Raw genomic sequence first — 14,827 nt, forward strand, 5'->3', positions numbered from 1 at the left:
TCTGAATATTTTCTTTTTCATGGAGTTCAGATGTTTTCTACTTTTTTGAATCGGTATCGTTATTGTCAGTATTTTTCATTTGTAGCACTGGTTTCCAATATACATAGTGGGTGGGTTTGGGTGTGTTTGGGTGGGTGTGGGTGTGGGTGGGTGTGGGGGTGGGTGTATTCTTGTTTAACTATATTCGTGGGGTCCAAAAACCAGTATGGGAGTCCAGTATACTTGTGGGGTCCCGACAGCTTTGTGGGGCCAAAATGCTGGACCCCTCAGGTTTAAAGGGCTGTTTGAGGGTTAAGACTTGGTTGTAGGATTAGGGATAGAATTAGGTTGTTAAGGGTTAAGGTTAGGCATTTAGTTGTGATGGTTAGGGTAAGGGGCTAGGGAATGCATTATTTCAATGACGGGTCCCTACAAAGATAGGGGTGTGTGTGTGTGTGTGTGTGTGTGTGTGTTTTTTTTTGAATCGGTGGAGGAAAAGATGAGGTCATTTAAAATTTGGAGTTTGCCTTTTTTTTTTATATTCTCAACTCTGTTTGGTTTTAGTTAGTTGAATTATGTGACTGGAATAAAGATAGCACAGTTGCTAAGCATAAATCATGGAAATAATTTTCCAGGGAAATAGGTGTTGCAAATTTGTAATTGTTCAAAAGGTATTTGGAAACATTTGTTGCGGTGTTAATTTCCTCCAGACTGACAGGGAAAATGTAGCTGTAATCAAAGTCGAGCATGTTTAAGCATCGTTAGGGGACTCGTGACCCAAATCTTTTTCCTGGCTGTGTGTTCCAGGTCTTACTTTTAGGAAACTATGTGTCGCCTTGGCACATTTAAATAGGCTATTCAGAACAAGGATTTCCTGTGACCTCATGGAATAATAATAATATGGTTTGTCACTCAAGAAGACATACATCTGAAGCTTCATGCAAAGTATTTATTTACAGAACAAATGTTACATCAAGTTTAAAACGGCAGCTCGTATTTTAGATTTGACGATCAGATTTAGCATCTCTCAAACACTTTATAGAGATCGGGTAAGTTGGCGATCTGCAGCACAGTGCCGTCCTCACTGAAGCTCTTCGGAGGACTGAAGAGGGTCCGGAAAGCTTTGAAGATGACGTGCTCAACTTTCCAACGCCATGAGTTCACCTCAGCATCCTGAAAATAGCATCACACTTATCAGTTCTTTGTCAATAGTTATTGTTAAAGTGCTCATATTGTGCTCATTTTCAGGTTCATAATTGTATTTAGAGGTTATATCAGAATAGGTTTACATTAGGGATGCACCGATCTGACTTTTTCAGTCCCGATACAGATGCCTGGACTTTGTATCTGTCGATACCCGATACGATCCCGTTGAATTAATAATACACTGTATACCTTCCCCCTTATACCTTCTTTCCACCATGTGGAAGAGACTAAAGGCACCAGACTTTCCTAACTGAACATTACTTTCCTAACTAAGACAAAATAACATAGATGTAACGTATTGAATTATTTATTTGTACACTCAACTCTTCCAGCATGCGACACGTGCGTGCGACAGAGGGGGAAAAAAAACTAACAAAACTGGATTGGCCCGTGGATCTGTTAATTTTTCCGATCCCCAATCCAGCTATTTTGTCAATATCGGGACCGATGTCCGATCTTAATATCGGGGCGAGCATTATAACGTGTGTTACAAAGTGACGCACGTTCGTCACGGAAGTAAAGGCTGGACTACAATAGAGCTGTTTGGAGCAGTTTGTGAACAGTGTTTTCTGTTGGAGATGGTAAGTTCCTTTGGGGTGGACTTTGGGCTTTTTCACTTTGTAAACCTATATAAACGTGAACAAAAAAAGATATATAACACAATAAAAGGAAAGGGGGGGGGGGGAAGCCAAAAAGCATAATATGAGCACTTTAAGCAAAGTAAGTTAAAGTGCGTATAGCATTCGAGCATTTGTTTTAAACGCGAGTCTGGTCCGTCACACCTGCTCCTCTCCCGGCTCGGCCTCCAGGATGTACCGCGTCCTGATGGAGTAGAACATGCTGCACTCCTTACTGAAGTCTCTGAAGCACTCCTTTTCAATGTCCCAGTTCACCTGCACAACACGGCCGAGCAAAAGCCTTCAGATAACAGTTTCCAGAATCTCATCGTAAATGAGGACAGAGCTCTGAGAAGTTCACCTCAGTGGCCAGGCGCAGGATGAACATGGGGAGACCCTCCATCACCGGGGTGTACTTGTCGAGCAGTAACGGCAGCCCTGTTAGATTCCCCTCCTAAAATTCACAAAGCTCAGTTTTACAGCGTGAGTAATAACAGACCGATAATGTCGTGTTCTGTTAAAACATGAGAAAAAGACACACGCAGCGAAATTAAACTTCAGATTTGATGGTCTATAGAGACTTATTTGACAAACACCGCCCTGTTCCAACTGACCTGGTCTATCTCGATGGAGAAGTAGTCCCCCAGCATCTCAGTTTTATTTTTCAGGAAGTCCACTATGTACTGAGCCAGGCCTTCTTTAGGACCATCCTCTTCTGTCCAGCCGCTCTCCTCAGAGTCCAGAGCCAACATGGCCAGGTCATAAAGTGGAGCCGGTGTCTGAATGCAGATAAACCAGCCATGAAACCAATCCTAACCTGTACAGTGTATATATATATATATATATATATATATATATATATATACATATATACATATATATATACACATATATATATATATACACATACATATATATATATATATATATACATACACACACACACACACACACACACTCTAATCATTCACAATCTAAGACTTTACTCACCGATAGTCTTAGTACACCGAAGTTCCCAAAGTCGTAGATGAGGATTTGGTAGAAAAGCTCCTGGCTGCAACAGAAAACAAAAGAGAGTGAAATGTGACATCAAGCAGCATGCTGAATGAACAGAACTTTGTGTGTGTGTGTGTGTGTGTGTGTGTGTGTGTGTTTTCTGTGGCTCTGACCTGAGTTTGGTGGTGTTGAGCAGGTACAGTTTGGTGTGATGTTGTACTAGAGTCCACTGAGGGTTGACGCAGCCCACAAACGAGTGGTTCTGCAGCATTTCTTGAAGACCTGGAGGAAATGTGTGCATACTTAAAAGAAGGAAACTGTGGATGAGGGGAGAAACAACCACACACAAGTTGCGTGAAACTAGTTATGGAGATGGGTTAAAAATCACAAATAGATTCCGTCTCTCACAGTTGAAGTGTACCTATGATAAAAATTACAGACCTCTACATGCTTTGTAAGTAGGAAAACCTGCAAAATTGGCAGTGTATCAAATACTTGTTCTCCCCACTGTATCTGAGCCCATGTGGCCTCACTCACTCACTCACTCACTTAGCACCTGAGATCAATGAAGTCTGTGAGTCTTTATTCCTTAGTCCTCAGGGCTCACTTTGGGATTGGACCATGGCGTACCTTTGTGCGTGTTCTCAGTGATCTCGGCTCGGAGCTCTTTGATGCTGGTCAGTTTTACGACTCGTCTCTTGGGCGTGGCTGCGGCCGTCAGGTCCTCGTCTTCTTCCGCCTGCTGCTGCTGCTGCTGCTCTTTCCTGGGTCGCTTCCTGGCTCAAACACATCCACACAAGCTGCTGTCACACCGCCCGCATACAGCATACTCTGCATGTTTACAGACTCTTGTACTCTCTGGACAACAAATCACACCAGCTAACAGACACGCCATACTGTAAGACTTAACGGGCTGTTTACACATTTAATCACACACGCAATGGGTGGCAAGTACCTTTTGTCCCGCCATAATAAAAAGCAACCAGTACTTGACAATAGCGCTGCACGATATGAGGAAAATGTTTAGTTGCGATTATTTTTGACTGATATTGCCATATGATTCACGATACTGGAGGGAATGATCATTTGTGTATCATTATTCTCATTTTCATTGAAAATGATTAACATTGAAAGAAATTAAAATGATTATAGTGTGATTTTTTTTTTTTTTTTTTGCGAGGTGGTGTACCAAACAAAGATTTGTTTTCTTTAGTCTGTAGGGTGGGATTTGTATGCCGGGACGCCTCTGCAGCACCACAATACTTCATTCAGAATGGTTTGACACATATTTTGCCATTAACAAATACTGCGCCCCCCCTGCGATTTGGATATTGCATAGTCCATATTGCGTTTTAGATACAATTGCGATTAATTGCGCAGCCCTACTTGCCAAGTTATTAAAGCTGCATGAATTATGTTTTCAGCCACATGGGGGCAGAGGAAATCCACAATCTGATGACTATAAACTTTCCGTATGATTACTTTGTATAGTTGTAGTGACTCAGTTAGCAAAGAACTACCAATTCACACATCAAGAGTCATGTTTCTGGCAATCTGATCAATTGGAACTCCAATATTTACCCTCTCTTTGGCTGTTTTTGGTTTCTACCAACTACTGACAAGAGATATCTGGGTATTAAGCTGCTGGATGTCTTTTCTTTACCTAAGCAGGTAGTGTACACTGGATTTAACAAAACCTTTTTGCAAAAAAAAACTGGATTAATGAGAGTAGTGAGGCTTATAGAGTACTTTTGCTTGCCAAAACTAAAATAATAACCTAAAAGAGGCAACAACAAAGGCTTGTGTGGGTTCATCACTGTAAGCAACATCTTTAAAAACAAATAATAATAAAATACTGATGGGTAGAGCTTTAAAAACAGATCAGTTTTTAGCTACTGTAATGTCAACAGCAGGTAAACACAATGTGACATTTGTACTGATTGGCCCAGAGGAAGATGACATCATCGTGAGTGATGATACACTGTGTACTGTTGCATTGTTCTACCTGCTCTGTTGCTCAACTCATCTGCTGCCGGCCAATGTTCAGATGTGTTACAGGATTAATCATACATCAAGACCTGTCCTGATACGACTCGTAGAAATGCTATCTGGATTAATCATGATTGTATGAGTCCGTAATCCTCTGCTGAGCACACATAATGACCCACCCAAAATGTAGTACCAACATGATTGGTGTTCTCCACCTTTGAACGCTGTTATCGCCTTCATCGCCTTTTGGCACCTCTGCTTCCTGCTCTGCCAGGGCCTCTATCATGTCTGCATCATCTGTCTCCTCCATCTCTACGCTGCCAGGCTGGGCCTCCCTGCTGCTGGGACCGGCTGCTTCCCGATCAGGAGGCGGCTTCTCTCTGGGCTGGAGGAAGGCGTCCAGCTTCTGGGCACGACAGTCGGTCCTCACCATCTGATGTGCGTAGATTCGCTCGCTTGGCTCTGCCGTGGCGCTGGAGGACTTGACTTCGCTGCCACCCGAGACTGACAGCCCTGGCAGCAACGTCTGCAAAACAAAACCAAAACAAAAAAACACAGTGCATCTGTCACTTTTAGTGTCTGTAAAAGTGACAGATGATCTCTGGGAGGAGTGAAAACATGTTGCGGCAATAAAAGACAGCGATCAGATGAATTCTGTGACACTGCCAGCATATTTGAAGAGATAGTGATCCAGTCATTAGAGCTGTAATCGGGCCTTAAACGTTCGGCCCGACAAGGCCCGAGCCCGACAGAATTCAGGACAAGTAGAAGTACATTTAGATTGACAGCTTTTTAAAAGCCCGAACCCATTTACAGCCCGACATTATTCAAATGTGCGCACGCACACAGCTCTTTTGCCTTTTGTCAAGAATGAGTCATTTATACATTTTTTAACATCATTTATTCATGACTAACGTAGGCTATAGGCCACTTGGAAGTTGGAACAAAGACATAAGATAAGTCCTCCTGAGGCCAGCCTCTGTTTCACCTCCTCAGCATCTATTTTCTAATCGTAACACATCACCTGACCGCTCATTTAGCGCGCAACCCGGAGCGCAAGCCCGAGCCCGTGTAAAATGATAGAAATTAAGACCGTCGGGTTCCGGCAAAGATCTTCAGCTCTATCAGTCATATCATACCTGAGTGAAATATGTGCGCGAGGAGTTGGAGCCCAGGAGTTTGCTCTCGACGTGCTTCTGAATGCTCTCGACGACGCTGTCTTCGTGTAAGAAATGCACCTCGTGTTTTGTGGGATGGACATTGACGTCTACGTTCTGCGGAGCGATCTCCAAGCTGTGGTGATTAGAAAAGCGACCAGTGAATGTCAAATGTATTTAACCATAACAGAATGCGTTGAAGGAAACCGACAAATGCGCGTTAAGTCACCTGAGGTATAGAAAAGGGTGCATGTTCTTGGGAAGGTATGCAGCGTAAACTGTCTCGATGGCTTTTTTCAAAGCACTCGACTCCACCAGACGATCTGAGACATCACAGATCACAAGCTCCATTTAAACAAAGTGCTAATAAGATGACATCATCTTCATGTGACTCTTCTGTGATACGTACGGTTGATGAAAAGGACCAGGATGCATTTCTTGACCGAGTAATTTGCGTTGGAGATGTAGCCTTTCATCTTATAAGCAAGCTTCTGATCCTCGCAGCCAACTTCAATCAGCTCCCTGGGAACATACCACAGAACCAGTCATGCAGTCGGCGTTAAGGTGATATGAGGTCGCACAACTGCAGAGAGCATCAAAGCTTATCTCTTTTCTTTCTTGGTTTATTAATACCTGCTGACTGCGTTGCCAAAAACTCCTCGAATATTATCCACTACAGATGCGTTGGGTAGAGTCCTCACATCTGCCACAGTCTCACCTTGCTGGAAAAAAACAGACCATAAATGATGTTGAATATCTAAGGAGTTTTTATCAGCGCATTCACAAATGTCCATAGATATACATACATAGACATGTAGTAATACAGAGATCTTTTTTGTTTTTCCAAGAAACGTTACAAAAAGAAAAAAAGGAAAAAGTAAGCACATCTCACCTTTTTCACAGAAAAACTTTTTCCTGAATTGTGTATGGCGTACCTTCAAAATACCATGTTTACATGGGAGTTATCCAAACACAACAATCCACAATGATGTTCATCAAAACAGCAGGAATCACAAGACACAATGAGTGAAGCCACGATGACAGACCTGCTGACAACTTCCACAATCCTGGAGTACTCGTCCGCGGGGCTCTTTAAAGCTTTCCTCCTGGTGGACACATTATAGAAGAGGTCCTCCACCTGTACGCAGGGGGAGCAAACTACTGTTGGTTTCTCAACACCCATATACTTCATTCTGTAACATAAGGTGTGCTCCATGAACTCACAAGAATCTGTGTCCCCTGGTTGCCAGCACATGGTTTGGGAGGGCCTTTTAGTTTGCCATCGCTGTAGCTGGCTCTGCAGAGAACCAACGCATCACAAGAGCTCTGCCATCCTGGTCACTTTATACCCATTAAGGGCTCCTGCACACTGCCTGCGTGGCGTGAGCGTGGCGTTTTTGTTGCGTGGTCAGTTGCGTGGCGGCTGCGTGGCGTTTTCTATGTCTTCGCACACCAGAAACGTGTCAGACGCAGCGCTGCTGCTGCTAGCCTTGTCTGTACACATCTATGTTTACCCATTGATAAAATGAAATAATAGCGTGGTCTTCAACTTTATTTTGTCAAATATTTTTGTGTTTGTACATTTTTTTGCACATATTTCAATATATATATTTTTATATTTGCCAAATTACATTTATATCCGCATTTATGTCAAAACAGAGACTTTCAAACATCAAAATATCATTTATTAAATGTATTTGTGTCAAAATGACATATATACATCTTTTCCTATTCTATTTGGCCTGGTAACGCTTCCAACACGCTTGCGTGTCGCGTGAAAAATAGGCGTCGGTCCTATTTCTAGCATGCACGCGTTTTCGGCGCGCCTGAGATGTGCGTGTCACGCAGGCAGCGTGCACGCTCTAACCTGTTAACATGGGGACCGAAATAAAAACGGACACGCCACGCAGGCAGTGTGCAGGAGCCCTATAATGTACATGTAAGCTTCAAGGAGGCAAGAGAGTAGATGAGTGAACCATGAATTAAAATGTTAGCATACCTGTAGGCGCACTTGGCATCAGCTGTCTTAGTCGTTATGGTGACATGGGCAACATGGCTCACGCTAGCAAGAGCCTGTAAACAAGAACACAGACAATAAATGGGACAGAACTAAATATATGTTAATGTTTAATAACCTGAATGTTGATATTGCTCCAGAGCTCTTACCTCTCCTCTGAATCCATAGGTTGCAATAGCTGAGAGATCCTCAAAAGTCTGGAGTTTGCTGGTGGTAAACCTCTCACAAACTATTTCCATATCTTCTCTCTGCCTCGGAAATTAAAACAGACAAAGAAAAGACCGTTACAGTGACACAGTTCTTCTGAGAGTCCCACTTACCAGCAGTGTGTGCACACACACTCTCTGGGCAGGGGAAAAACAGAACAAAACACTTAAAGTGCTCGTATTATGCTCATTTTCAGGTTCATAATTGTATTTAGAGGTTATATCAGAATAGGTTTACATGGTTTAATTTTCAAAATACACCATATTTTTGTTGTACTGCACATTGCTACAGCTCCTCTTTTCACCCTGTGTGTCGAGCTCTCTGTTTTAGCAACAGAGTGAGACATCTCACTTCTGCTCCTATCTTTGTTGGGAGTCGCACATGCGCAGTACCTAGTTAAGGACTGCTAGCCACTCAGAAGCAGAGCATGAGGGAGTGCCACGCTAGCAGCTAGGCGAGCATTATAACGTGTGTTACAAAGTGACGCACGTTCGTCACGGAAGTAAAGGCTGGACTACAATATAGGCTGTTTGGAGCAGTTTGTGTGAACAGTGTTTTCTGTTGGAGATGGTAAGTCCCTTTGGGGTGGACTTTGGGCTTTTTCACTTTGTAAACCTATAACATGCACAGAAAAGATATATAACACAATAAAAGGAAAGGGAAAAAGCCAAAAAGCATAATATGAGCACTTTCATCTAACATAATGGGGACAGAGAGCCCAGACTCTATTAGACTAGATACTAGGGAGGGCACAAACAACACCTTTACCAATGTTCCTTTCTGTTATGTTTCAACTTTTTGGTATTCATGGCATCAATTTCAATTTGAAAGACACATTGAGAACCACCTCAAACAGGGCTGGGGCTTCACCCTGCTCCCCCTGAGGGCGCCCCTGTCACCCACCCTGATGCCAGTGCCGTTGTCCTGAATCTGAAGGAGCTTCAGTCCGCCGTCTTTTACCGTCACCTGAATGTTGGTAGACTTGGCATCCAAACTGAAACATTTTAAAACACAAATGATAGTTATTATAAGCCACGTTTCATTGAAACAAGTGGAATCATCCAGTCGGTTCGCAGTGTCGAATAACTGTTGTTATTAACTAGCTTTGTTACAGGTGTTGATAAGCGGCTTTGCCACCAACGTGATGTAAACAAAGGTAGCTCCTGCCATATTTTATCACCTTTTTTGGTGACACTGTGGGTTATTTATGCCACTATAGTCAAACACCTGACATTAAGCTAGCGCACATTATCAAAACTGTATTATGTAGCTAGCTAGCTAGCTAGTTAGTCAGTTACCAGTTTTCAATCAGTTCTTTGACGGCGTTGGCAGGACGCTGGATAACTTCTCCTGCAGCTATGCGATTGACAACAGTCTCGTCGAGCCTCCGGATAACTCCTGCCATTTTTACAGTGCTGCTGACTACGTTTCAGGGTAGTTAAGCAGCAGTTAATAGATGTAAATACACTTACATATGGATAAAAATGTATGTATGCTTGAATGTAGCATCACATATTGTACAAGTACACAGAGCATGCATGGAACCAGAGATGGGGGAAAGGAGGAGCTCTCACTCTCATTTGAAATGCCTGAGCACAGTTAAAGTCATCTCATTCGCCCAACTTTCCCAATAACCGCCGTATGGGTGTTATTGAGAGGGCTAAATTGATTCACTTCTCCACTAAAAAAAGCTTTATCATGTTATGCAATGCGTGGCTGTTAAATAAAACGATGTTGTTCCAGCTACCCTTTTCTCACAATCAGGTGATTCATCTTCTTAATCATACACAATCTTTGATGATACTGCGCGGGGAGAAAACGTGGGGGCGGGCCTGTGTCCTGCAGTTGAACGTCATTCGTCGAAAGTCTTCTTCTCTGGTAAATATTTTTGGAACGTTGTAGCTTCGAAATATGCACAGCGCCTCATGACGATGGATTAATAATAATGCTTTTTCATTGAGACACATTTGCAGAATCTTTTCACATTATACCCAGTAGCGGTTGTTGGCATGGTCGAAGCGGGGCGCGATATTACGAATCCCACTATGGCCACGCCAAGACCCGCCCTTCAATAATTCAATTCAATTCAGTTTTATTTATAGTATCAAATCATAACAAGAGTTATCTAGATACACTTTACAGACAGAGTAGGACTAGACCACACTCTAATTTACAAAGCCCCAACAATTAAGCATACAAGAGCAAGCATTAGCGGTAGCTATTGCGACAGTGGTGAGGAAAAACTCCCTTTCGGGAAGAAACCTCAGACCCAGACTCTTGGTAGGCGGTGTCTGACGGTGCCGGTTGGGGGTGTGATGAACAGTGGCAGTAATAGTCACAATAAAGATAATGGAACAGTGACTACAATGGTAGTCATAGTAGTTCATGTCATAGTAGGGCACAGCAGGGCGTTACGGGGTGTAATGTGGCACAGCACAGCATGGGTGGACGTGGTAGGACACAGCCGGACACTGCAGGGAATCGCAGAGCGTAGCAGGGTGTAGCAGGTCCCTAGCGACAGCTGCACCCAAGACCCAGGTCTTGGTGCCACCCTAATCCAAGGCGATATTCTGGGTGAAGAAGAAACATAAGGACTCCGGGGAGTAAACTCCCCAGAGCTAGGTTAGTAACAAGCATTTCTGGGAGAAGAATGCACATAAAAGGAACAAATGAAAAGAGAGATGAGAGAGCAGTTCATTGTGTCATAGGGAGGAAGGAAATTTCCCAGCAGTCTAGAATTATAATAGCATAACTAAGAGAGGCAGGCTAAAGAGTGGTGACGGGTCGGGCTTGAACTCTCCCCTGCCGGAACGGGCTGTACTTCCTGCCTCCCTCTACTCTCACTATATTATTGATTATATGATAGGTAGATCTGATGACTATGAGGAGAAGCAGAGGGAAGCTGGGGTGCTGTGTCTGTAGATATACACCCTGCCCTGCCGGTCTAGGCATACGCTGCAACTCCACACTCCTTAACTATAAGCGTTCGTTTGGGGAGATTGTTTTTGAGGAACGTTGTCGTTTGGCCGATCTAGGCAGTGTAGGCCACCGGACCATCTGACTACTGCATCCCTCAGAAGCTTTCGCCGTGCGGTAGCAATTCTCTTCTGTGACGACGGCTGGTCAATCGGCGTTGAAGGGGGGCAAGCCCAGCGAACCGCATCGGCCGCTACCGGTTCCGACTCCGGCAAGGATAACCGGTGTCGAGCAAGAAGATGGACGTTGGCAGGTGGCTGAGTCCCATGGCGCAGTATCCTGGGAGGCCACCGGGAGAGATGAGATCCGGAGCAACTGATTATGAGCCACGTCCCTAACTATAAGCTTTATCAAAGAGGAGGGTTTTCAGTTTATTCTTAAATGTGGTGACGGTGTCTGCCCCCCGAACCCAGACTGGGAGCTGGTTCCACAGGAGTGGAGCCTGGTAGTTGAAGGCTCTGGCTCCCATTCTACTTTTAGAGACTCTAGGAACCACTGGTAGCTCTGAGTTCTGGGAGCGCAGTGCTCTAGTGGGACAATAAGGTACTATGAGCTTTTCTAGATATGATGGTGCTTGACCATTTAGAGCTTTGTAGGTCAGGAGAAGTATTTTAAATTCAATCCTGGATTTTACAGGAAGCCAATGCAGAGAAGCCAACACAGGAGAAATATGATCTCCCCTCTTAGTTCTTGTCAGAACACGTGCTGCAGCATTCTGGATCAGCTGGAGAGTCCTAAGGGACTTATTTGAGCATCCTGATAGTAAGGAATTACAGTAGTCCAGCCTGAAAGTAACGAATGCATGGACTAGTTTTTCAGCATCGTTTTTAGATAGGATGTTCCTGATTTTGGCAATGTTACGAAGATGGAAAAAGGCTGTTCTTGAGGTTTGTTTTAAGTGGGCGTCAAAGGATATATCCTGATCAAAAATAACTCCTAGATTTCTGACAGTAGTGGTGTAGGCCAGGGCAATGCCATCTAAGGTAGCTATATCTTTAGATAATGAAGTCCAGAGGTGCTTGGTTCACACACTACTATTGGCCAGGCGTCCATGCTTACATGTACAGGTCCTATCCCCTGACCAATCCCCTAACCCTAACCTTAACCACTCGAAGTCAAATGCCTAACCCCAACCAATCGAGCTGCTTTGTAGGGCAGGTCTTGGCATGGCCATAGTGGGATTCATAATTGCGCCCGGGGCGGCATTTTTTCATGACACATGGAGGGCGGCACAAGTACTTAAGCGCTGCGAAGCACAGAAGCTGTATGAGAAGGGGAAAGGACTGTTGGGAACTAAAAGTAGGCTTGATAGTAGAAGTTCACGAAAGCAATCCAACTTGGTAAAAAAAAGACAGTGCTGCTCTGCCAAATGTCTTCAAAGGAATGAAACGTTGATAATAATGTAATAATGCGGGCCGTGTGTGTGTGTGTGTGTGTGTGTGTGTGTGTGTGTGTGTGTCCTACCAAAGCAGAGAATTATCTCCACACATAGTTTATTATAGGCTTAAGTCTTAAATATATTTGAAATATCCATTGAAATATTCACATTTTACATGAAAAAAGTTACTCTCAGATGTGTCCAGTATGGGACGTCGCAATTGAATCTTGAATTCTAAACAAAATAATGATTTAATATGTTTAATTACTCATAACGTTATTTTACCACTGAAGTTTCTTTTTGAACTCTTAGTACTAATAAAACACTGATACAGATACGTGTGTGTGTGTGTGTGTGTGTGTGTGTGTGTGTGTGTGTGTGTGTGTGTGTGTGTGTGTGTGTGTGTGTGTGTGTGTGTGTGTCATCCCACTCTTGAATGTGGCTACTTAGGCCTTCATGTAAAGTTGTAAGATAAAGTCAGTTGTTCCCCTGGGCCCGGGGAATTTATTTAACTTGGTCTGTAAAAAGGTCATAGGTCAGGATCAATTACATATCAGTACTGTGTTGTAAATTCCTTTCCACAGCTGTGTAAACATCAGACGACAACAACAGCACATATAGTAACACTTGCTATAAGGTATTATCAATGTTTTGCTGTCTCTTTCAATTGTGAACTACTGAAGAATTTAGTGTATAACATTAACACAATGAATAGTCCAAATTCCAAGTCCATGAATCTATATATACAACATTCCAACCATTATAGCAGATCTCCGTTGTTTATTATCTGACATATGGAGAGAGAAAAATGATTACAAAATGAATTCTTTTAACATGAAAATCTATTTTAAAATGTGGGGGGGAAACTCTAGATATCATTAGTTAAACGGTTAAATTTTTCTGCATTGCCTTCGTCAGCACATTCATACGGGATTCACTATCTTCAACAGTTGGCCTGACCACATCTGTGTCTGCATTCCTCACAGGGCCACGTCTTTCTGAGGATCAGCAGAACTGTGGTGGTCCAAACTGTGCAAAAATACAAATGTTCTCAGAGATATTTTATGAGGTTTCTTTTTTAAACGAAAACTAATGCTCTACTTAGCCTACGTTGTTACAGTAGGTGCCAAAATTATGTTGCTAGGCTGCTAAACTTCAGACTCAGGCAGGATGACTTCAACAGAATAAAATTCTGCTAAAGGTTGTCCGAGGAGTGGCGCTGTTCAGATAACATGACTGGGGAGAGCTTCTCTATGCAGTCCAATCTGAACACACTTTCCTCAAATACCCGCATGAAGAAAGCAAATTACAAGAGGACAGGTGGTGAAAAATAACGTTTCTGAGTCTATATTTTAAACTCAGTTTGTGTTGGATTTAAGAATAGAACAGAAAAGAATATAGACATTGGTTATGAGTATTTGAGAAAAAAACATGGAGATTTAATTTGAGTCTGCAATCCTTTATACATAGAAAAAAATGGTAGATTTGTAGGGACGGAGATCATGAGGGTAAAAAGTAAAGGTGTTGTCATAATACGTAGTTTTTCAGGCTTCATGTCTGTAGATAGGGTCTCTGTAGCAGAGAGATGTTGGAGCCAAGTATTGATGGATAGTATGGATTAAATGCAGCAGTCGAACAAAATAGAATTTTATTTTAACTTTAGAAAGTGTATTTTGATGTTTGAAACTCAAGTGGGAAACAGTTCACTCTCTCATGCAGTAACATCATACCTCTGACCTGTTATCCTTTTGGATCTTGCAAAGCACACCAAATCTCAGCTATAAAACTGGGTGTTTCTGTGTAACCTATACCGCATTGTATACAAAAGTAAGCCTATACCAGACAGCCCTGGCAGCTAACTTGGCCTGGTTTAGTAGTTCAGCAGCTTGTTGTGCTGCTCTTTGAACCTTTGCCAACATGACTTCAGTCCCACGAACCAACCAGCTAACCACAGGCAGACACAAACGCAGGCCAAAAAGGCATTCTGCACAACCTGAAAGGTCACTGGAAGGGAATGAAAGGAAGTCAGTTTTGTAACAAATAAGTGGCAGAGAGAGGCCTCTGATAAATCCATGTCCCACTTCTTACATTTGTTGCATCCAGTGATATGCTCATTCTGCTCTGTGTCTTCCACAGGGTTATCCCACAAAGACAGGAGTGACATCACAGCACATTTTCCTACATTAACTATGCGATCATTAAATCCTGATGTGTGCACCGATCATGTTGCTCCGCCTCTCCCTTTAGGCCGAGGGAAAACGTCAACCATTTTGTTGTCTTTGCATCTGAGATGTATGAGGAGTGT

General features: G+C 43.0%; 1 protein-coding gene across 1 annotated transcript; it reads right to left on the reverse strand.

Moving 5' to 3' along the window:
- Positions 1-913: 913 nt before the first annotated feature.
- On the reverse strand, positions 914-10,311 carry mlh1 (mutL homolog 1, colon cancer, nonpolyposis type 2 (E. coli)). Its single transcript, XM_078245007.1, has 19 exons — positions 9,467-10,311; positions 9,072-9,162; positions 8,111-8,209; positions 7,944-8,017; positions 7,169-7,241; positions 6,991-7,082; positions 6,837-6,879; positions 6,578-6,666; positions 6,354-6,466; positions 6,174-6,267; positions 5,927-6,080; positions 5,003-5,313; positions 3,429-3,574; positions 2,972-3,080; positions 2,793-2,856; positions 2,417-2,581; positions 2,164-2,256; positions 1,968-2,078; positions 914-1,152 (listed from the first exon to the last, which is right to left on the reverse strand). Exons 1-19 carry the CDS (start codon positions 9,571-9,573, stop codon positions 997-999), a joined length of 2,184 nt encoding a protein of 727 aa, XP_078101133.1. The 5' UTR covers positions 9,574-10,311; the 3' UTR covers positions 914-996.
- Between the last annotated feature and the right edge of the window lie 4,516 nt (positions 10,312-14,827).

This window comes from Sander vitreus, unplaced genomic scaffold (assembly GCF_031162955.1).
Source record: "Sander vitreus isolate 19-12246 unplaced genomic scaffold, sanVit1 ctg350_0, whole genome shotgun sequence".
In the NCBI taxonomy this organism is placed as follows: domain Eukaryota; kingdom Metazoa; phylum Chordata; class Actinopteri; order Perciformes; family Percidae; genus Sander; species Sander vitreus.